We start from the raw sequence: 24,404 nt of genomic DNA on the forward strand, positions 1-24,404 counted from the left end.
ACGTTTGCCATTGGCACGAGTGACCAAAGGTTTGGCTATAGCAGCCGATATATATCGGCTCCCGACAAACAGAACCCAGACATCCTTTTCACACAGCTTCCTCTTGCATCCACAGTTACTCCTGTTGGATGTGGTTCGTCTTTCTTGGTGGTATGCTGACATTACCCTGAATACCGTGGTTCTTGATAAATCACAAAGACTTGCTATCTTGGTCACAGGTGTGCCATCGAGACGCACGGCAACAATTTGTCCTCTTTTGATATATCACCCATAATGTTGTGTGCATTGCAATATTTTAAGCAAAACTGTGCTATTACTCTGCTAATTAAACCTTTACACTCTGCTTTTACTGGTGGAATGTGCAATCAATAAAGATTCATTTATCCATGAAACTTCCAACAATAAATTGGCCAGTGTTTCAGTTTCATTGTCCAACCCCTGTATACTGTATATTTTAGTCCAGTTGCTGTACCTGAGCAGTTACAAAGGAATGTTTTTGGTTTGTTTAGCCACATAACGATATATGTAATATTCAAGCATAAAAAAAACTTAACCTAAAATTAACCAGTGAGAAACAGGTGCGGATGATTAGGCCAGTTATGCTGAATGCAGACTGGTTGGAACAGATAAAAGGGGTGCTGAGATCACTGCAGAGGTTGTTACATAAACAACCAATTTTTAAATTGTATTATTAGGCACTGTGCAGCCTGTTGCAGTAAAACATTTATTTCCATTTTATTAATGCAATCTACATAATTTCATTTCATTTTTATTTGCAGTGGCCCAAGACCTCTGCATAGGACTGCACATACATTTTAATAGCATTTACAAATATTGTTTTAACATATAACCTTTTTAAAATATATTTTTATCTGCTTTCTCAGGTCAATATGCATGCACAACTATAGTAAACTCAATGCCCTATATTATCTGGCAAAGTGTTACAATTCAGCCATACCCAAATTTCCAAGTGACGACTGATAAAATAGTAGAATGTGCCGATATAGCACTTCCACTGCAGTGTTGTGTTCAGGAGATTTATCAAGTGAATTGGAATGTTGATCCTGCAGCTTGCATCCAAACTTCAACAGGTCATATGCATTTTTATGTGTAATTTGGGTCACTGATAACAGCCCAGCTTAATATTCAGTTTATATATTATTAAATAATAATCACCCTTTTTTTAATACACAGTAAATATTTAGCCTGTGTTTACCATTTGAAATACTTTGTCTATAAAGTAAAATGTTTACATTGAAAATTTAATGGAAAGTCTCTAAGAGAGGTTAAGCTTACTAATTTTAACCATTTAACTGGTTTTTACAGTCTCACAAGCAAGTTGCTTGTTATGTAACTATATAATTAACAAACAGAGCTGCCTGAATAATGACCAAGTAATACAAGTCACATGCCAACTAACAACACCAATCAGTGGAGGTACTAACAAAGAGAGCTTTACAATTACTGTAAGAAACAAAAGTAAGCAAGATTCTTTTTTTCTCAAGTATTATAATGCTTCATTTGTACAATCATTCAAGATGTAAAGATCTGAAGATAAAGAATCATTTTCACAAACAGAGCTACCTTACTTGTAAAGTGTGTGCCAAATATATTAACACATTGATATCTTTAATAATCTACTGTAAATGAAAATGTGTCTTTTGCAAAGCCCTGTATCCAGTGTTATGTTGAAGTGTCTTCTGGCTTGGGTAAAAGATGTATTTTACAAATATACACAGATTATTTGATGCATACTGTGGCTACCTCCTGGGCCGTATTAAAGGTCACTTTAGCATATTTATTCCATATTTCATAGATCAAATGTTTATTCAAAGACTTTAATAGTTTTAAAAGGTGAAGTATGGCAACATATATGGCATTAAAATGGTCTAACACCACAGTATTTGAGTGAATTGCTAGTGTCTTACGATCTGCCACGCCTACTTCGATCAAAGGATGCAGGCTGCTTATCAGTACCACGTATTATGAAAACTACAGCTGGGGGCAAAGCTTTTTCTTACAAAGCCCTAAAATTATGGAATAGTCTTCCAATTAGTGTTCGAGACTCAGACACAGTCTCAGTGTTAAGTGTTTAGTCCAGACTAAAAACCTATTTATTTAATCAAGCATTTTTATAAATATACTTGCCTTAGGTAAAGGAGCAGATCTGGGGGACTCATGGACGTAGAGTATTATGGTGAACTGTTATTCTATAGGTATGTTTAGATGCTGTCCTCCCCACTCTCATTGATCACTCAGGTTTGTTGATGGTAAGGTGATTGGTTGCTTTACATCTCAGGGAGCCCTCATGTCTGTGTTTCTTTCTGGCTCTCCCTTTTAGTTATGCTGTCATAGTTAGTCCTGCCGGAGTCTCTGCTTGCACTCCACAGTAAATATACATTTACATTATACATTACATGACTGTGACCAGACCTAACTCTTATCTCTTCTCTTCTGCTTTCTTCCCTCTCTTTCCTCCCCTCTCTCTCGGTCGAGCTACATGTGTTGTTCCTAAGCTGCCAGTGATCCAGACTCCCTCTGCCCTTCGGACCTGTCTGACCCATCCTGGTGCCCCGCTTCTGGTTGGGGATTTTATCACATGGATGCTCCGTGTGTCTCTTTGGGATGTGTCTCGTGTCTGGGGATGGTTCTCTTTACTTAGAAGACGGTTCTCGACTGGTGTTGGCAGCTGTCAATGCTGAACTGCCCGCCAACTAACACACAGTATAAATGCAGATCAATACCTGCTCTCTGTTTCACCCAAATGAGGATGGGTTCCCTGTTGGGTCTGGTTCCTGTCAAGGTTTCTTCCTATTACTATCTCAGGAAGATTTTCCTTGCCACTGTTGCCCTTGGCTTGCTCACCAGGGACTATCTGACCATTTTAATTCATACACATTCAAATTCCATACAAACTTAAATAATTATTTTGATTGTGTAAAGCTGCTTTGGGACAATGCCATTTGTTATTGCGCTATACAAATAAAATTGAATTGAATTGAAAATATGGCCATACTTTAAGAATATATTTTTCATACATAGGTAGAAAAGGTCTTCAAAGGTTAATGGGAAATGTTTTCCCACCTAAAGGTTTAAAAGATGCCTCCACATTTGCGTTAAAATATATCTGTGAAATTACATCTTTTACTCAACCAACCACTTTTAAATGTGCACAATTCAATTCAATTTTCAATTCAATTTCAGTTTTATTTGCATAGCGCTTTTAAAAATTGACATTGTCGCAAAGCAGCTTTAGACAATCAAAATAATTATTTAAGTTTGTATGAGATGTGAACGTGTATAAATCAAAATGATAAGACTGTCCCTGATGAGCAAGCCGAGAAGGCCAGTGACAGTGGCGAAGAAAAACTCCCTGAGATGGTAATAGGAAGAAACCATGAGAGATACCAGACTCAACAGGGAACCCATCCTCATTTGGGTGAAACAGATAGCAGGAATTCATACTGTGTCAGACTGGAAGTTCAGTTTAACAGGAGATGTGTTTAAGTTAAAACTGAGTCCAGTTCGTAATTGGAGGCTCAGGTAGACTGTAGGAAACTCCAGTCTTGAACTATCGAGCGACTGAAGTCACAAGTCCTCAGAGAACAGTTGTCTGCATTAGCCGAGGACAGGACCATCTTTATGGAAATGTGGAACCGTCCCCAGGTTCACATTTTCTCCACGCCACACACATCCCAGGCAGACCACACAGGGTATCCATGCGACGAGATCTGCAACCAGAAGCAGGACACTAGGACGAGTCCGACAGCTCCAGGAAGCAGAGGGAGTCTGGATCACTGGCAGCTCAGCAGCGACATGTAGAGAGAAAGAGAGAGAGGAGTAGAGAGAGAAGAGGAGAACGCAGAAGTGAAGGAGAGATGGCAATTAGGTATGGTCACAGTCAAACAATGTATAATGTGAATGTATATTTCGTGCAGAGTGCAAGCAGGGACTTCGGCAGGACTAACTATGACAGCATAATTAAAAGGGAGAGCCAGAAGGAAACAAGCAGGTTGCCAGCTAGCAGACACTTCCATAACACCTAAAGGATACACGGCTTTACAATATACACATTTTCATTTGCAAGAAATGATAAATGATACAGTAGCTTAATAAAGATACTATTCTGTCAATATCTTTGGCACACACTTTGCAAGCGGCTCTGAAATGATACATTGCTCGACTGATGTCAAATTTTTTGAAAAGCATTCAAATGTATCTAGCAATAGTTACAGATAGACAGCAAGCAAAGTGTGAATATTCCACAACCACTAAAACAATTATAAAACATTTCTACCTTATATTTATACAAACAATAAAAAAAATACTTTTTAAGAAGTGACTTATTTATTTATTTTTTAGAATTTACATGCTCTGATAGTGTATTTGGATCTGGAAACCCAGGACAGCAAAGCACTGGTGAATGTAACACAAACATGGTTGGCACTCAAGTGGCTATATGTGAACCATCAGGATTCTGGAACATCATAGAAAACAACTGTGTTCTGGGTGTCATTCAAAGTTTAAAAAATCAAGCTGAGGCAATGAAAAATCTTATTTCCATGAAATATAATGAAAAATAAATGAGGAAATAATAGAATTTAGAAAATTAATATAATTTAATATTTTTGTTTGCCTTTTTATTTGTACCTCTGTAGAATTTACAGGTATCAGACATCCCACAATTTATGTCCAACATCAGCAGTACTGCAACATTACAAACTCAAAATATTGTTGGCTTTCCAGCAACCATAACAACTATTGCGCAAATATTGACAATCATTTCAAATCTCTCACCAACAACTTTGATCAGTGAAACCATTATGAAGGTAAGGCTTTTATCAGAATATGATTAAATGTAGCTAATGAATTTAAAATTATTAATCAAGTACAGATAGCTTACTTGTTCGCTAATTATTGTTTTGATTTGAACTGTCTTCTTTTGGGGGTAAATCACGCTCTCCTCTGGCTTCAGGGAGAGTGTGAGCACTGTGACCTCCTTCCGATTAAAGTGCTTTGCGCGCGGATCGCCTTCTTTAAAAAGAATCGCCGAATCTGGAAAATTTTCCGTCCCCTCCTCAAGCATGCTCCACGCTTTTTGTAAATGGGCAGGAGAGACATCCTCTCTCGCGTCCGTGGAGATAGAAATCGAAACTTAAAGCACCTTAGAGTAGTACAGTAGCTCAAAGTAGTAGCGCGTGCGGTCGAGCGGCTGCATATTGACTGGCTGCAAGAGCGCGCTTTCCCCAAACGCTCGAAATTAGATGACAGGTTTCTGTCGGGTGGCCAGGGGGCGGAGCCTCAATGGCGCTTTCCCCCCTTCTTTAGCGACCTCCATGACGAGTTAACTCGCTCATGGAACATTTATCCCGTGTTTTTGTGTCATCAACTTCGATTTATTCAAATATCGTTGATGCAGAAGCGCGGGGTTATATAATGATGCCCCAGATAGAATTCAAATTCAAATTCAAATTTTATTTGTCACATACATAGTCATACACAGTACGATATGCAGTGAAATGCTTATATGCTCGCCGGTGACCTTAAAAAGAATATAAAAAAACCATATATAAGGAATAAATATTAATAAAAAGAAATAAAATACAGGATAGGAATCTCTCTCCTGGGACATCATCCTCCCTGAAAAAGCCAACACTTCTCTCCATGCCATGCAGACTTTCATCTTCCTTGGTGGGAAAAGCTTTTCAGGCAATGGAAAAGCTGAAAGCCCGTGCTATCAGCCGTTCTATGGCTGCGTGGTGTCTGCGGAGAGGCACTTGTGGTTAAATCGCTTAGGCATCAAGGATAAGGAGCATGCGTTCCTCCTTGATGCCCACATCTCGCCTTCCAGCCTGTTTGGCCAATATTTTTCGGGAGGCGAAATTATATGAGCAAGCTCAAGACTTCCCCACTGTGCTCAAGAGTTGGGGCTGCCAACCACCCAGTCCCAACCAAGTATGGCTCTCCCGATGTGGGAAACGCAGAAGGAGAGTGTGATGAGCCGGGCACCCCCTTGTAAAGATTGGGGTACGACTCGCCGCGCTTCGCAATCCGCCTCAAAGAAGTTGGACCAGCACACTGTCTTCTTCACAAAGACGAAGCCCTGAGGCTCATGTGCCCAGGACCATGGGGGTGGCGCGTAGAATTCCTTTTGAGGATAAAGTGTCCTCCCTGGCACCCCCAGGAGGTCGGTGGTCATGCTCCGCCACCACTTGTGTTTCAGGCAACACCGGTCTCCAACGAAATCTTAGTTCTTCCGTCTTTTCCTGCCATGTTTCAGGATGCCGAACATCTAACAGCCCCACCCCGTCTAACCAAGCCGCCAAGACTTCTGCCCCTTTCAGAGAAACTGGTAGCGTAAAAGCTACTGCCAAGTATATCTCCTTGGGTACTAAGCACTGTAGAGAGAGGCTCATAACCCCCCGGGTTTCAATGGCGTAGCCTGAACTTCCGTGAAACCAGAAAGGGGGCATATGCTGGCTGAGTTCAGACGTTGCTGGAAAAAGGGGCCATAGAACATGTTCCCCTACCAGACAGAGGGTCAGGCTACTACAGTCGGTATTTCTTGGTTCCCAAGAAAAAAGGGGGGCTACGTCCAGTTTTAGATCTGAAAAAATACAGGTTTAAAATGCTGACTGTCAAAGTGATTGTTTTTCAAATCCAACCAAGGGATTGGTTTGTGACAATCGATCTAAAGGCTGCATACTTTCATATAGAAATATTGCAACAACACAGGAAGTTCCTGAGGTTCGCTTTCGGGGGCGAAGCTTACCAGTATCGGGTCCGTCCATTTGGTCTAGCTCTCTCACCCCGCATATACACAAAATGCATGGATGCAGTTCTGGCTCCTTTACAACTCCGGGGTATCTGTATTTTAAATTACATAAACGACTGACTGATTCTGGCATAGTGCTAGCGCTTTGACATCGAAATGTTGTCCTAGCTCATCTCCGTTCCTTAGGATTGAGACTCAACGCCACGAAAAGCGTGCTCTTTCCTGTTCAGAGGACAACATATTTGGGTGTCACATGGGACTCGATCGCAATGCGGGCAAAGCTGTCTCCCGCTCGTGTCGAATCCATTCTCAATACACTTAAAGAAATCAAGCTAGATCAGAATGTGACTGTCCATCACTTTCAGAGATCTTTAGGTCTCATGGCAGCTGTGTCCACGGTGATACCTTTGGGCCTTCTGCACATGAGAGCGTTTCAGTTGTGGCTAAGAGCCAGGGGATTTCACTCGAGGGCCAATCCCCAGGGGCAAATAACGGTTAAGCGCCAGGGGCTTCGTTCCCCTTCTATGTGGTTCAGACCCTGGTTTCGGACTCTGGGTCCCACTCTAGATCCGTCTTGTCATCGTTAATGACAGACGCTTCCCTCATGGGCTGGGGTATGGTCTTGGATGGCCGTCCAGCCCAAGGGAACTAGAGAGGTTATCTTCTTGTGTGGCTCATCAATTGCCTCGACCCTACGGTAGTCTTATATAAAAATCGCCAGGGCTGACTGCGCTCGCGCCGCTTAAACAAGCTAGCACACCAGGTTCTGCTTTGGTCACAGGACAAGTTTCTGTCCATCCAGAGCTAAACGGTTGAGGCCGCCCACTAGAGCGACGGTCCCTTCTTGGGACTTCCGCTCGAAGGTCTGGTCGACACCCCTTTCGAACTACTAGAGTCAGTGCCCGCCAGGCTCTTGACTCTCAAGATGGTTTTTCTTATGGCCATTACTTCCTTGAAAAGAATTGGAGATTTGCAGGCTTTGTCAGTCTCCCCATTCTGCCTAGACTTCGCCCCTGGGCTAGTCAAAGCTATTCTACATCATCACCCGAACTATCTTCCCAAAGTTCCATTTTCAACCATGCACCCAGTTGTTCTCGAAGCATTCTGTCCTCTGCCTTTTACAGCTCCGGAGCAGAAAAGACTTCACTTACTCTGTCCAGTACGTGCTCCTCAGATTTACGTCCACCGCACTAGCCAGTGGCGTAAGTCAGAGCAGCTTTTCATATGCTATGGGGGCCGCAACCAGGAGGCAGCCGCCACTAGACAAATTGTAATGTTTGGATTGTGATTAAACAACTAGTTACTATGCTACGTGGTCGAGGATCAAAATATGGGCTTGTAAACAGCACTTCCGGTATTGCGCAACCGAGGCGGGACAATATAAGACGCGACACAAAAACAATTACTAAACCAGACCAAAGTGTATTATACAAAACAAACCAATAAATAAACAAACAAGGTGCACCACAAACCAATATATACAAAACATTTACAAATATAAACAAGGTGTGTGTCGTAGGCGGGTGTGTGAGTGTGTGTATCATAGTCCAGAGTCAATGATATTGCAGTGTGTGAAATGATGCACGGGAGAGATGGCTCGGCCTCACCGATAAAGATGTCGAATCCGGGAGCTCGAGAAACGGAATGAAAGGTGAATTGTGAGGGTCCTGAAAGTGAAAAGTAATCCTTTGCAATCACACAATCTCTCTCTCTTTAAACAACAACAGCGCTGGGTACATCTCTTCATGTTGGTTCTGGCTTTATACCGGCACACGTGACCCGACGCCGCTTTCAGGTTCTCTCGTGCTGCGTTCGCGCATGCTCGCGAGAGCTTAACCCTGTGACCAACACTTGTTATTTGGGACAATTAAAACCATACCGGGCACATTTCTTTGTGCAGGTGAGCAGCATTAGCTCCTTTATTAATACCCTGCTATTTTAACATGCCCCTTTATGTGGTCGCGCTACAAAATGCTGTCATGCTATTGGCCTAGCCTACAAGGCGCATGGTCACACTTCGCCTCTAGTAATCAGGGCTCATTCGACCAGGGGGATTGACTCATCTATTGCGCTGGCAAGCGGAGTCCCCTTGCAGCAAGTGTGTGATGCGGCAAGTGGGTCCTCTCTGCACACATTTGTTAGATTTTATAGTTTGGATGTTTATGCTACTCCGGGCTCACAGGTCCTTGAGTCAGCCTCCCAGAACTAGGTCTGAGACCTCTTTGGCTATTGTCCGTACACGCAACACAACCCTGGGGGTCCAGACACTTGCAGTGCAGCGGCGTTGGTATTCTCATTCCCATAGTGTTTTTACGCAGCATCGAGTGTAGCTTTTGAAAGGGAACATCTTGGGTTACTTTGCTGTAACCCTGTTCCCTGAAAAAGCGGGAACGAGATGCTGCACTCCAATCCGGCACTGCTTGCATGACTGGACATCCTTTGAGACAAAAATGATCTAAGGAATTTTTTTCGGTTCACTCCTATTTATAACCTGCAGGTGCACTTCATCATATGATGTCATCTGACTTAGGTTATATAAGCCAAAAATTTGGCATGTTTGATACACACATGCGTCACAACTGGCAACACAAAAAGATGTTCCCATAGCATTTTCACGCAGCATCTTGTTCCCACTTTTTCAAGGAACAGGGTTACAGCAAAGTAACCCAAGATGATTTGCTTTAATTTTCCTATGTAATAAATTACATGTACAATTTGTTGTTATCAATTTGTATTAGAAATTAGGACTTTCATCAATTTTTATTGCTAGTTACTTTTCATCCATCCCATAGATGGCCAGATGTTCTGTATATAATTACTTATTAAATTTTTAGGATGTCCTAGACACAGTTGACATCGTTGGATCAGTTGGTGCACAGCACACATGGGTGATTATAAATGAAAACAATGCAACCGTGAATGCCAGTTCTGAACTTCTCAACTCAACTGAAATCTTTGGACGCAGACTCTCGGACAATAGCTTTAACATAACAACAAACTTTACCTCTCTTAATAAAGTTAACATTACTTCCCCTTTTTCTGGAGAATTTGGCAAAAACTTAACTACGCAAATAAGTTTTCTGGAGATTATAGAACCAACTTTGATCACAGTGATAATTTCCTCAGCTTTTAACAATATCTTACCTGCTCGAAATCTGAACTACAATGGCAGCAATCAACCTGGCACCAGCATCAATGGAGATGTAGTCCTGATTGAAACAAACTCAACAATTAACAACATCTCCCTTTCATTTAAGGTCAAAAACAAGATGCTGGGCAAGCAGCAGTGTGTCTTTTGGAACTTTAAACTTTTGGATGACACTGGGGGGTGGGACTCAACTGGATGTCAACTTAAGTCATTAGAAAATGAAACTGAAATAGTTACATGTGAATGCAATCACACAACATCTTTTTCAATCCTGATGTCACCATTTACCCTGGATAAAGACTTAGCCATAATATTAGACTATATAACTTACACTGGCGTTGGCATTTCAATGGGCAGTTTGGTTTTGTGCCTCCTTATTGAAATCATTATATGGAAATCAGTGACAAGAAATGACACATCCTTCATGCGGCATGTCTTTGTAGTCAACATTGCTCTCTCCCTACTGTGTGCAGACATTTGCTTTATCATTGGAGCAGCGGTTGTTGACCAAGGCGAAGGTCCCTGCATTACAGCCACATTCTTCATGCAATTTTTTTATCTTGCCCTTTTCTTCTGGATGTTGTTGTCCGCACTCTTGCTCCTCTACCGCACCCTTATGGTCTTTTCCAGAATAAGCAGAGGTGCAATGATGGCCATAGCCTTTACTGTTGGCTATGGAGCTCCATTAATCATAGCTGTTATTACTGTGGCATCTACAGCTGGCAAAAATGGATATATCGAAAAGAAATACAATTGTTGGCTAAACTGGAGTCAAACAAAGGCCCTCTTGGCATTTGTGATTCCTGCTCTGACTATTGTAGGTATAAACCTCCTTGTGCTTATTATGGTTCTTTGTAAAATGTTCAGAAGAGGAGTAAATGCTTCTACGCTGCCAAATGAGAAACATCCCTTACTGGTCATTGCCAGATGTGTGGGAATTTTAACACCTCTCTTTGGTCTAACGTGGGGATTTGGCATTGGGACCCTGGTGTCATCGGACTTCGGGATTCATGTGGTGTTCACATTCCTTAATTCACTGCAGGTACCAAATTCAAGTTGCTATTTTTTTTAGTTTTTTATAATTGTACTTTGCATTAATATTCATGTACAAATTGTTTTTTTTTAAAACATATTTCATAATTTAATATATAATTTTTTTTAAATATTTAATTTGTTTTATTAAAGGGTTTCTTTATTTTGCTGTTCGGAACGTTACTGGATAGTAAGGTATATGTGTAACTTTTTACTAGTACTTCAGAATTTTTTTAAAGGCAAAAAAAAAGAATTTAGATTTATGCACTATATAATTGATATCACTTAAAGTATCTCTTTCATATCACATTGTTTGTGATTACAGGTCCAAGAAGCATTAGCAGCAAAGGTTTTTTTGTTAAAAAACTTGAGATCAACCCCTACCAAGGTAAATATAAATTATGGTACATATATTTAATACATTTACATATAATAATAATGATCATAATAACAATAATCTATATAAATATACACTTTCTTTTAAGTCAATGCTGCATTTCTAAATTACAGACCATGAGTGCAGGACCATCATCTTCAAGTGGACTTATTTCCACATTGAGGTTACGGAAGAGATGTATGTACTGAACTGAAAGATTAAAACTCTGCATTTAGAGTTTACCCTTTTGAATTTGTAATTTGTTATTGTAATGAAATACTTTACGTAGCACCAAAAAAGTTTTAAATGAACAGTACTGTGAAGTCTTGAGCCACCCCTTATTTATTCATACTTTGCTTCTAAAAATCCAGACTTGTATATTTTTAATCTAGTCTTGATGACAACACACACAACATGGACAAAGAGGTTTTATCAAATAAATATCAGTAGTATGGCACAGTATTGCACCTATTGCACATATTTTGATTGCACAGTGACGAGATCAGAAATGTATATATATATATATATATATATATATATATATATATATATATATATATAAAATTGCATATATGGAATGAAACCTGAGATAGTTGCATATACACACTGAATGATGCATAGCTAGTATGCGCCATCCACTGCTGAGAGAAATGTGAATCGCAGGTTGAAAAAGGCAGGAAAAGCCATGACTGGCGCGCAGCTGTCGCCAATTTTAAATAAGAGTATAAAAATAGCTTTATACTGGCTTTTACTGGTGCGATTTTGAAAATGTAAGCATGCTGGGTGATTAAGCTCACAGAACTAGGTCATCAAAAGAGGGTCCTGGAATTTGATCAAGTTATTTTTTTCCCCCATTGCGGTCAAATGACTGGTACTCACGCTTCTAGTGTTAAATTAGTCTATACCATTTGATTTAATTTAATTTAATATTGAGAATTGAAGGGTGGCTCAAGACTTTTGCAAAGTTTTATATGTGCTAATATCAAAAAAACAGCTCTTGCTATTCAATAAATTTCCTTGACATTATTTTAAAGATTATAAATTGTGAGGCAAGTGAATTAAGAAGATCAGCATTACATTTAAATTAATAGTTACTCCTTGCTAGTACAGTGAAACCTTGCATTACGAGTAACACGGTTTACGAGTGTTCCGCAAGACGAGCAAAGAGTTTTAATAAATTTTGACTTTGAAAATGAGCATTGTCTTGGTTTACGAGCACCGAGTATTATGTATCACGCATGTGCTTCTTGATTTGATGCAGAGTGTCATGTGATCACAATTAAGCCAATGGTTTTTCTCTCTCTTGCGTTGCGGTAATCATCTCCCCTGCTGGGTTGGTGCTTGTCTCCTTTACTGGTATAATCAACATCCTTGTGTGTGTGTGTTTTTCTTTATCTTGTGCTGCAGATTGTGTGTGTTGTGTGCGCGCATTTAATTTGACACCGCGCCGGTTCACACACACATGCTCTCTCTTTCTCGCCTTTACTGTGTGTCAGTGTTTGAGTGTGCGTGTTATGTGTGTTTTTCTTTCTTTTAAATGCTATTTATCACTGTACATATACTTATTGCTTGTCTACAATTTTGTTTACTCCAAATTTACCTTTCTTTTTAACTGGGACAATTGTTTTTACTTTTGTGGTACTTCCAAACTCTTTCCAAATTTACATTTTAGATCTAAGAATTTATGCTATATAATTCACCAAATATTTAAGCATTGTCCTGATTTGTGAAAAGCATTAAGTCTAATATTTTGGTCTTTTGCACATGTGTACAATGTGTCGGAAATGGAACTTTTGTCTTTAAGAAACTCAAATGCACCAGCTGACAGTAAATCCTCCACACCAACAGTATAGGACTGTTTAATCATAAACCTTACTATACAGTATATTTATACATAAGGAGTAATGCATGTAAAAAAAAAATCATAGTGAAACAATACTACTGAAGCACACTTAAAATGTTTAGCTTAAACATCATAAAACTTTATTCAGCATGATGTACTGTACATGGAATTCATTTAGAATTGCCTAAAAATAAGATTCTTTGGATAACTACTTATAGCTAAAGTCAATACACCTGTTGGATATATCTATTTTGTCTGCATATCCTTGTCTGATATGTTTTGTCAAAGTTGCAAAAGGAGCACACAAACTTTCCTCCATTATTTAGGCTTGTGTTCAATAAACTGCTTAATTAGGATATCTAGGATTTATATGATAAAGAAATTGACTGCAATAATGTACAATTAAATGTTTTGTTGTAAAGAATAGTAAATATGGTTTGAATATTTATTCATTTATTAATTTTACCATACAAATTGTACTCATCCTTAAAAGCATGACTTATTAGAGAAACATCTTGCATGCTTTGGGTTGTTTCCCAGCTAGTGTTTTTGTCACGTAACGTTAGGTGTTGGACTGTGGGCATGCAGGTGTGGCAAGGCATAGACCCAGAGGGGATGAGGTGTAACAAAGAAAGTCCTTTTAATAATAACAAAATAAAAACAAACATGAACAAAAGAAAGTTGGCTTTACTTGGGAGCATACTATAAACAAAACCAATAATCCACTAATATACAGACAGGGGATTACACAAACTAATATACAGTACAGATACGGGATACAAACCGGACGAGACAAGACACACTAAACATATTAGAGGACTAAACACAGGGGACTATACATGCAAAGGGCTAAACACAAAAGACAGGCTTGGCTAGGCCTACTATCAGTTATGCTTATTAGCTGTTAGGATAGATAGTAGCTAAACAGACTAATTGCTAAACTGGCTAATAGCCAGAGACCCAAGAGACAAACAGACTAGGGGCACAGCAGACTAGGTATGAAACAGACTAAGAACTCTAAAGGTTAGTGGCTAAATAGGTTAGTAGCTAAACAGACTATGATCTAAAAAGACAAGAAGACTAGACAAACTAAGATCTAAGCAGGTTAGTAGTGCACTGATTAGTATTTATACAGACTAAGAACTACACATGCAAAGGAGGTTACTTACACATGAGGGTAAACACAAAAGGCTAATTCTCCTAGCGGCTAATCCTGCTGGGAGACACAGAGAGACATACTAAATTAAGACAAATATAACCTTAACTTAAAGCTCCAAAAACCAAAAGGCCAACTATAATTAAACTAACTAAAACTGAACATAATCAGAGAAAACAAAGGCCCACTTAACAGAACACAAATTAATGACCAACCCAGTTTCCCAGAACAAACAGCTATTTATAACATGATTAATGAGCTACCTCGTTCAGGTGAGCACCCGCGTCACCTGACCAAGGTGCCTTCTGGAAAACTGAGTCCACCAACAAAAACTACAAAACAAACAGTGCCCTTTAGTGGGCAACCCTCACAGTTTCATTCTATTATTTTTTTATTTTTTTGCCAAATAAATTGAATTAAAAATAAACCCAATAAATATATAGGTAAACGGAATGTTTGAGAATGGCCCTCAAGTCATCTAACTTCATTGCTAATATGCTGGTATATCCTATACATTCTTTGCATGCAAGGTAGCCCAGGTATAGACCTTGAAGCCAAAAGAACATTGGGCGAACACTAAAAAATGTACAAAAATATAATCTGTCCAGGGATGCCTAGATTTTTACATTAGACTGTGTGAGTGCCTCAGATATATCTAGATAAAGCAATTGTCTTAATCTTAAATTTAAAAGAAATTGCAGGTAAATAGTTTGCTGTCTTGTGTATTAGAAAGCCCTTTCAAACACATATTTATATATATATATATACAGTCCATTTGCTATCTTTGCTTTTTTATATCTTTGTTATTATAACAATTAGATGTTGGAGTGTGACTTTTTGCTCTATCAGACAAAAGAACATTAATAAGCTCATGCACTGATGTTATGCAAAAGGTTTAGCCAGATCTCAACTCCACTAGGACTAGGGTTTTATATTAAAACAGAATGTGGAACCTAATCTTTCCTACTCCACCCAGGTTAGATATCACTACTATCTAAATACGTGCATCATGTTTCTTTACTGGTATAATACAAAGATATTTAAATGCATAGTATAATATGCTGTAGAAAAGTATAATAACCTGTATTACTGCATGACTATAAAATATCTTACCTTCAGTACGCATAATGCATATGTAGATTCTAAACTTGGCTGGTAGCAATTGATTGACTTTTTGCAACAAACAGTAGTCACTGGGGACACTCCATACACTGTTACATACTGTAGTAAAGCAGTTCACCTATATCACAGTTTTTAACTATAAAATAAAATAAAATGTGACGGCATTCTTCAAGTTTTTTTCAAGTCATGTCAAGTAGTTACTTCATTATTGTCACTTCAACCATATACAGTTCAGTACACAGTGAAACGAAACAACATTCCTCCAGGACCAAGGTGCTACATACAACAAATTAACAACATAAATGAACAAAAACTAAATAGCTAACTAAGCACCAATGTGCTACATACAACATGAATTAATAACACAAATTAACAAAACTAATTAGCTAACTATAACACCTAATTAGCTGGCTAGCTGAGACAAGACAGATTGACATGACAACATAATTAACCAAAAAACTACCCAACCTGGAGACCTAATTAGCCAGCTATCTGAGACAGGACTGATTGACATTAATTTGAAGATTGAATTTAAACATAGATTTATCTAAGGTTTTCTGGTAGTGGTATATTCGTACAGCAGTTGTCCCGATGTCCATATGCAGTGTAAAACAAGCGAGCTACAACACAACGCGGCACCATTTTGGATCCCTCAGAGAATTACATTTCGTTATATTTCTGTGCTGTCACTAAAGTGTTCATATCTCAAAAATCTTATCTGAGTGATTTTATATTGCACATTTACTTGTCAATGTTTCATTCTTTTGAAAAAATATTTAAATGCATTTTTCACAGGTATTGGGCTTGAAGTTTTATTTATTTAAAATGGGATTATTGTGGCAATTAAGCCCCTAAGTAACATTTAGCCTGATTTTGTGGTCCTAAAATTTTCCACGTATGTTGTAGTTAAATGTGTAATGACAGTTAGTTGACCTTTTTTTGCAAGCGGTAAATCACATAGTCAGTGTATGTTTTATACATTAAGTAGAAACATAACATAAGTTAAACATTCTTCTCTATCTGGGTGTTGTACACATTCTTACAGTTTGAAAAATTACCAATACCAATTGTGTTAATAATTTATTTGCTTTAAAATTACTACTAGTAGGGTACTTATTTGAGGTTATTTTGTATATTCAATTGCAGACTATAATCTCAAAGATCTGTATATGATTATTTAGAAAACATGCCTAAATCATCATATCCAGGATTCTTAAAGTTGGTTTTAAGCACTTCACTTCCTACTGTATATGATTGTATGTGTGCCACATAGAATTTGACTCCATGAAACAACCAAGCAGTTAGCAAATAAAAAAATAACTAGAGAGCGAAAATTTCTGAAGAAATTTTAAGTGTGCCTCTGCGACGGCCGGGTCACTGCTAATGTGCGTGGACACCATCCAGTGCGTGGTTGAGTCTACCAATGTATCACAGTCACGGCCGTGATGTCACAGCAGAGGCCGGCCTCAATGTTAAATCTATGGGACTTTTTGGGGCCGTTTTTTTGGGGGGATTTTGGGAGCACCGCCCGACGGCCTCCCCACCAAAAGTCATAGCACACCATTCGTGAGTGAGCCGCATGGACAGGTATAACATAAGAGTGGGTCGTCTTGAAACTGCGGGACGAGAAACGCTGCAAAGTTTTAGGGATATAACAAATGGATTGTGCAATGATTTCTAGGGGAGAAGAGTAACGAGAGTGAAAATTTTGGGAGAAATTTTAAGTGTGCCTCTGCGACGGCCGGGTAACTCCTAATGGGCGTGGACTCTAACCAGTACGTGGTTGAGCCTTCCGTTGCATCACCGTCGCACCCGTGATGTCACAGCAGAGGCCGGCCGCTATGTAAAGTCTATGGGACATTTTGGGGACATTTTAGGGGGATTTTGGGAGCACCGACCCCCATCAAAAGTCATAGCACACCATTACCGAGCGAGTCGCACAGAACGGTGTAACATATGTGTGGGTCGTCTCGAAACTGCGGGACAAGAAATGCTGCTAAGTTTTAGGGATGTAATAAATGGATTGCACAATGATTTCTAGGGGAGAAGAGTAATAAGTGTGCGCCGGCACACTTTATGAGTGTGCTCTGGCACACTTAATAATTAAAGTCATAGACCACTATTAAGGTTTTTATTTCAATTAATTGCATATAATAATTATATATATACATGGGGTGTTCAAGTTAAACCAATACTTTTCATTGTGCAGAATAACAGAAGCCAGTTATGCAAGTAAAACCTAGTTTTATTTCCCTCCTGGTCCATTAAACTCCTGCTAAACTAATGCACTTATCCCAGTATTTTAGCAGTCCTTGGATAACATCAAGGTAGAAATTTTCTCACTATGCTGGAATCATGATCGTACTGCCACCCTTATGTCTGTAAAGAATCGTTTTCTTTAATGGTCAAAAACATGCAGAAATGCATTGGAGTGCCATCCGAACTGTAAAGGGGATGTGGCAATAACTTCCTGCTAAATCAAAGTTTAAAGCATATCAGTAACAATCAGTAACTCAGAGCCCACTCTGAGTTCCCACTGTGTTCTCACTGGCAGATCACACTCTGCAAGTTGTGCAAGGTTATTCCACTCACTTTGAAAATAAACAGTAAAATTAAAACTATTTTAATGTGAGAAAAAGTTTTATTAATAGAGTTTATGAGAAGAGATTAAATTTATAAAAAGATATTTACTTATAGATGGAAACCTGGAATGGAGTTCCCCACCGTGCCCCTGGGAACTCCATGGTCCTGCTGGGGGACTTCAATGCACTTGAAGGTAATAACGGAGGAACGTGATTGGGAGGAACAATTACGCGGATATTCATTGCAGATATTCTAATTTAAAAACTCTGTATGTGACAAATAAAATTGGTGAGCACTTCCTGCTTCAGTAGGGAGTACCGTCACCATAATATGTCAATAGGGCAAATTTGGGCACCCCCTGCGCCCCAGGGCCCAACTTATACTTTCTTGCAGGATATGTCCTGCAAGCCTCTTCGAATGTGGTAAATTATATATTTTCACAAAATTTTTACTCTATCCTAAAATTCGTCAAAGTTGGTCTCAGTGTTAAGTTTATTTTTTGGGCAATAAATTGACCCCCACTATGGTATCAAATTTCCATCAAAAGTATTGCGGTAACAGATCGAAAAATAATAATAAGCGTAAATAAAAGAAAATGAAAGACTCTTAAAATTATAACGCACAAAAATAAAAAATAGATGCAAAGTTATTAAGAAAAATAAACAAGGCGGTCACGGGTCGAAAAATAATAAGTGCAAATTCCAAATGTAAACCCATTACAAATTATATTGCACAAAACTGAAACGCGAATTCAGCATTTTTCAAGTCACAGACAAAATCTGGTTTTCCGCTCATATTTAAATTTTTTGTGTGCTTATGCTCCTTTCCCTTTTGCTCACGTTCTCATGTTTTGCGCTTGCGTTTCAAAACTTTGCCGACAGAGTTTGATGTAAATTAGGGCGGGCTTCAGTGTCACCATTGGTTAACTAGTCCGAATTGACAGCTGTTCCTCTAGCCAATCAGTCGAAGGGGGAGATTACGTCACTCCAGCGCGACTCATGACTTCTGTGGATAACTCGTACAGGTGTGAAGATGGATAGCCCCCGTCAGCTGGCAAATGCTGGACAGTCTCAGGTAATTGGCCTTAATTGTTTTTTTAGTGGGTGACCGATACATTTCTTACGTGCGTTATGAATATTTTCTGCAAGCTTTATGTTGTACCGAGTAGGTTACATAGTATAGCCCGTTAAGACGTGTCTTTTTAGTTAGGTTTAGTAAGCAGGTTTTAAGGCATTATTAAAGGTTGTTGGCTGTATATCAAAAAAATAAAATTCATGATTTTGCTAGCCGTAACAGTGTAGCCTTGAGCCTTTAAAATGTCATAGCAAAGGGCCTTGATACTTACATCTGTGTGTTTTATTTATTTATTTATTTATTCATTCATTAATAAATGTGCCAAAATATGTGTTGTCATTGTGGAGTAAAAAATAATTTATTTTACCATATAATAACAACATTGTAAAAACTGAAGTGTTCTGAATACCTTATGGATGCTCAATATAAACTTTTTTTTTTTTCATTGTTTCTCATTATACTTGCATTACTTTTAATTTTAACTTTGTGTTTAGCAGACAGAGTACCCAGATGTGGTTAGTGCAGCACAGAGCCTCATCTCTGTGCTAACACAGACTCTTAATCAGAGTCCTGTAACACCACGTCCACAAGGTCAGGGTCAGGGCCAGCAGACAGCAGTGCAAGAACAAAGACAGACAAATACCACCATTGATCAGGACATGGCCAGGTGCATTTTGCTGGCCACACAGAGCGTGGATGCCCAATCAAATACTTAAAATCTTTAATTTGCAGGCACTCTGTACATAGTTAACCCCTTACAGTACAGTAGTTGACAAAGTTAAACAAACTTAGTTAAACATGAAATTATTTTTATGACTATTTATCTACCAACATTAATTTTATGTTGGAAAACAAAAATAAATACATTTTCTTTTCCTTGTAGGGCCTTTCCCAGCATGTATCGAAGACATGCAATCTGTGGGAAAAAAAGAATACATTTAGCATCCCGAACACATACCAAGCCTGCAAAAGCATTTAAACCTTATGATTTAAATGTGTATCTCCTGGATAAAAATTCTGAGACCACCCCTTCACCTTCACATGAACTCAAGCTTGTGCAAGCAGGGCTTGGCAAAAGGACAATCTCAATTACAATGGACATGACACATTCAGAGGTAAGGTAGTCCGTTTGTATTTTTTTGGGAAAAAAAAGTAGTTTATATACTAGAATCGCTAGTTAAAAAAAATCAATTTAAAATGAGTGAGTTTCTTTGCATTTTTTAATAGTTTTCCAGCTTACTGTATGAAGCATTCCCAAAAATGGAGGGTTTGAGTGGAGGATGGATGCTTTATAAGGCTACTGGTGACTTTACAATTTTTCTTTATTATCACTTAAGTCAGTATGTATTTGGTTATAGAAAAATGTTATAGGGGGGGTGTAAGGCGGCTAAACATTATTCCTCCAGACTCAGAAGGTTACACTGGATCCCAAATCAAAACTGCCTCTGCATCTGGAAAGACAATGCTGTATGTAGTTCCTCTGCAAGAGGAACTGGACCTTAATCCTCTCCCTAATGATACCAGAGAATTCAAAAAAATGCCAAAGGCTACTTGCCAAATGTGCAACAAAAGCATGCCCCTGCAGGTGCTGGCTCTTCACATTCAGGTTTGCAAGTCACATGATTCAGCATCTTCAAATGAACTGGTAATGGAGTAATGCTGTTTAATTATTTGCTGATTTCATGATGTATTTCAACTAAATGTTTAATTTTTATTAATTTAACATTCCACATTGATTTTATATTAGATCTAGAACTGTGTTCAAACCTTCAAAAGAATACCAAATGATTTCAGTGTATGTTTGTCAGTAGATTGCTAATCACATACTTATGATGAAGCGCTTTGTATGATATGCTTTTAATTTCTTTGTTGTTGGAGCAGACAGAAGTCCAGTTTGTCTCAGAAAGCAATTTGGATGAGATGAAACAAGAAAATTTTTCATCTGAGGTAATGTGGCATTAAAACTCTCCAGCCCTAATAAAACATTTCTCTAACCCATGGTGCTTTTATATTATTTAATATGTTGTTGTTGTTGTTTGTAGTCTGTTTTACCATGCCCAATATGTCAGCTGAAGTTTCCTGTGGACAATCTTGAACTGCATGCCAGCCTTTGTGGAGAACAAAATCTATGTGAGTTACACACACTTTAGAAAACATAGCTCTTGGAAACAGATATGTTATAAATCTTTGTGCTTTATTGCCACATGTGCCACTGGAGGAAAAATAAACACTTTATTCTCTTCACATTACAGTGGAGTCTTTTTTACACAATGATGATCCTTGTATTACTGATGATACAACAGGCAATTCAAACTCTCAACAAGTATTATGGTAAACTTTTTCAATAAAAGTCTAAAAAAATTCAGTAAACATTAGTGTTTATGTTGGCTACTATCTCAATATCTCCTGCCACAGTCTAGAGGGTCTTCCGGAGCTGCTTGCTAGCCGAGTAAATGCAGAAAACCACTTTCGCATTTGTGTCTTACGGGACAATCTCCTAGAGAGGGGGCTCAAGCAGTGGCAAAGACAAAAAAAAAGGAAATCCAGTCAACCAGCTAAAGGTAACCTTCATTGGCGAAGCTGGAATCGACTCTGGTGCTTTGCGAAAGGAGTTTCTTACAGGCAAGTTATTAAGTATAATAAAAGTGGAAAAGCTGTAACAAAAAGAAAGAACATTTATTTGGTAATTTACACAGTTTTGTTCTTAATATATTATTAAGAAATGATCAGTGGCATTGAAAAACGCCTCTTCTTGGGTCAGAGAGCAAAGAGTCCACAGTACTCCAACAGTGACCTTGACAATGGTCTCTTCAGGTTTGTAACATTTGTAGCTATTTTTTTTTTCTTAATTATGTGTAATGGCATTGACTGAGTGCTTTTTATAATCTCACTTTGGAATAATTGGACTGCTGGAGAGATCTTTGCAGTTAGCTTAGCTCAAGGTGGCCCAGCCCCATGTTTCATAAGAGAGTGGTGCTACTATTATCTCACCACTGGGGAGGTTGATGTCCTCAGAATTTGCAAGGATGATGTAGATGATATTGAATACTCCCTGTTGATCTCAAAGGTAACTTCACTCTGAGTACTGTAGTATATTGCATTGTTGGTTTGCATTTTATCACAAATTAATAATGTACTGTTAATTTGGTATCCTGTTGTTACTATTTTTCATGAGGTTGAAGAGACAGCTGATCTGACTGAATTTACAGATGAAATTATCAGCTGTGGATACACAGGACCACTCAACATACAGTAGACCAAAAAGATGCCATAATTCGGTAAATATGGAACATAATTGCCCTTCCAATAATCTTTTAAGCAGTCTGTGTCATGAAGGACATTTGAAAGACGATTCAGTGTTGCTTGTTAACTTACCACTTTAACAAACTTTTGCTATATTGGTTATTAGTTTTGCACAGTTTTTTTCTTTTAATCAATATAATAAAAATCATTTTGTTATGATTGTTATTTAAATGTTTCCATGTATTTACAAAGAATGTAATATAATGTTGTGTATTACATGTTTGCTAAATGGTTTATGGAATAGTATGTGTTAACCTTAGTTAAACAATTTGTTGTATTTGTTTACATTTTATTTAACTAATATTTATTAGAAGTGGTGATTTAACTGTTATTTATCAGAAATAGTGATGTACCTTTTTTGTGTTTTTTTATTTAAGGTTATCGACCACTTATTTGAATCTACTTTGAACAATTGTTGTGTGACCTGCAAAGCTGTCAGACACAAGAATTAAAAAGGTATTCCAGAATTGATCCTCATGTCCCCAATATATAGTTGGCTAATGGCTTTTTTCGAGTTTGAAGCAGAAGCTGATGTGCAAATTCCCAGATAACTTGACAGTCGATTACCTTGTATACAGTCAATAACTGTATATTGACTGTACTGTACTGTATATGCGGTTTCAGTCGATAACCACATTTACAGTTGATAACCAAGTGTAGCAGTTCAACAGATCAGTAAAGTCCAGAGACAATGTGCTGCTGACACAGGTTAAGAGGATAATATCCAAACAAAACGGCAGAAGAAACCTTTGAAAAAACAGTCGAGCAACTGAAAAGGGACAGAACTTCTGCAAAAAGTAGCTTCACCAAATTTGCCGGAATTAGACCTTAAAAAGGAATTCAAAAAGCTCTCCACTAGAGCAAGAAAAGTTTTTAAAATCAATGATGATTACAAGGCTGGATTACTGGCAGATATAAAGGCTCACCGAGAAGATGGTGCAGAGTTTTACTTTCAGCACAGCAAGAAGCTGATTTGAAATAAACAGGGAAAGATGCAATGCAAGGCACGAGGAAATTGATGAGCTAGTGCGAACTAACCTCTGGAAAAGATATGGTCAAGCCAAGATCTCAGCTACTATCTCCGTGTCAGAGACAACTTGCGAACATGCTATCACCATACCTGTCGATACCGTTGGCTATAGTACGCAACTGGAACTCTTGATGAGACTGTGAAAGAGGCAACCAAGGCTCTGGTAAACTGGGAAAGGTGGACCTTAACAACTGTAAGAGCAGAGTTAGAGAGTCATGTATGCAAGCTGAAAGAGTTTAGCAGTAAGTGTGAAGCAAGAAAATTAAATTTGCATGTACTGAAAAGATTACAGAGAATGCACAAGCATCAGAAACCAATGTGAAAAATACAGTAAGATGGATATGATAGCATCTGCAGCTCAGATTATGCCAGTAGTAAAAATTGATAGGTTCAGTGGTAATAAGAGGGACTTCTACCGCTGGAAGAGGGACTGGGAAAACCTACAGAGACAAGGAGAACCCAAAGGGTCGGCTAAAGTTAAAAAGATTCAACTGGAGGACAGCATCGACTACAAGATTGGCAAAGAGCTCAGGCTTTCCTCTAACAACATAGCTGCTGACATCGTCAGAGTGTTGGAGAACTGCTATGAAAACAAAACCACAATCGCCAGTGGAATTGATGAGGAGCTAGAAAGTTTTCCTGCTGTAAGAGACAATCAGTCAAGGAGTGCTATGTAGTTAATTCAAATGATAAAAAAAGCCCTGGCAGATCTCACGGAACTTAAAAATATCAGCACAATCAAGAACCCACTTGTGATAAAGTCCGTTGAGAGCAAGTTACCTGAGTGTGTGAAAAGACAATGGTTGATCTACATGACAGATCTTGCAAATGGCATCACACCAAAGAAACACTTTGATGCACTATAAAAGTTCCTAAAGAAAGAAGAAGAAATTCTTGAAAGGCTTGAGCAGTTAAAAATCTTAAAAAAGGCAGAAAGGACAGAATAGATATCTGAGAAGTAT

General features: G+C 38.5%; 1 protein-coding gene across 1 annotated transcript in view; it reads left to right on the top strand.

Moving 5' to 3' along the window:
* LOC128545606 (adhesion G protein-coupled receptor F5-like) overlaps positions 1-13,213 on the top strand; it is a 32,815-nt gene extending 19,602 nt beyond the window's left edge. The window contains exons 9-17 of the mRNA XM_053516067.1: positions 885-1,091; positions 1,327-1,479; positions 4,363-4,541; positions 4,659-4,829; positions 9,610-10,965; positions 11,109-11,150; positions 11,281-11,343; positions 11,466-11,529; positions 13,096-13,213. Of these exons, the coding sequence (XP_053372042.1) occupies positions 885-1,091; positions 1,327-1,479; positions 4,363-4,541; positions 4,659-4,829; positions 9,610-10,965; positions 11,109-11,150; positions 11,281-11,343; positions 11,466-11,529; positions 13,096-13,184 (2,324 nt within the window). The 3' untranslated portion in view covers positions 13,185-13,213. The remainder of the gene's footprint in view (positions 1-884; positions 1,092-1,326; positions 1,480-4,362; positions 4,542-4,658; positions 4,830-9,609; positions 10,966-11,108; positions 11,151-11,280; positions 11,344-11,465; positions 11,530-13,095) is intronic.
* Positions 13,214-24,404: the final 11,191 nt, after the last annotated feature.

Source organism: Clarias gariepinus, chromosome 17 (genome assembly GCF_024256425.1).
Source record: "Clarias gariepinus isolate MV-2021 ecotype Netherlands chromosome 17, CGAR_prim_01v2, whole genome shotgun sequence".
Lineage (NCBI taxonomy): Eukaryota > Metazoa > Chordata > Actinopteri > Siluriformes > Clariidae > Clarias > Clarias gariepinus.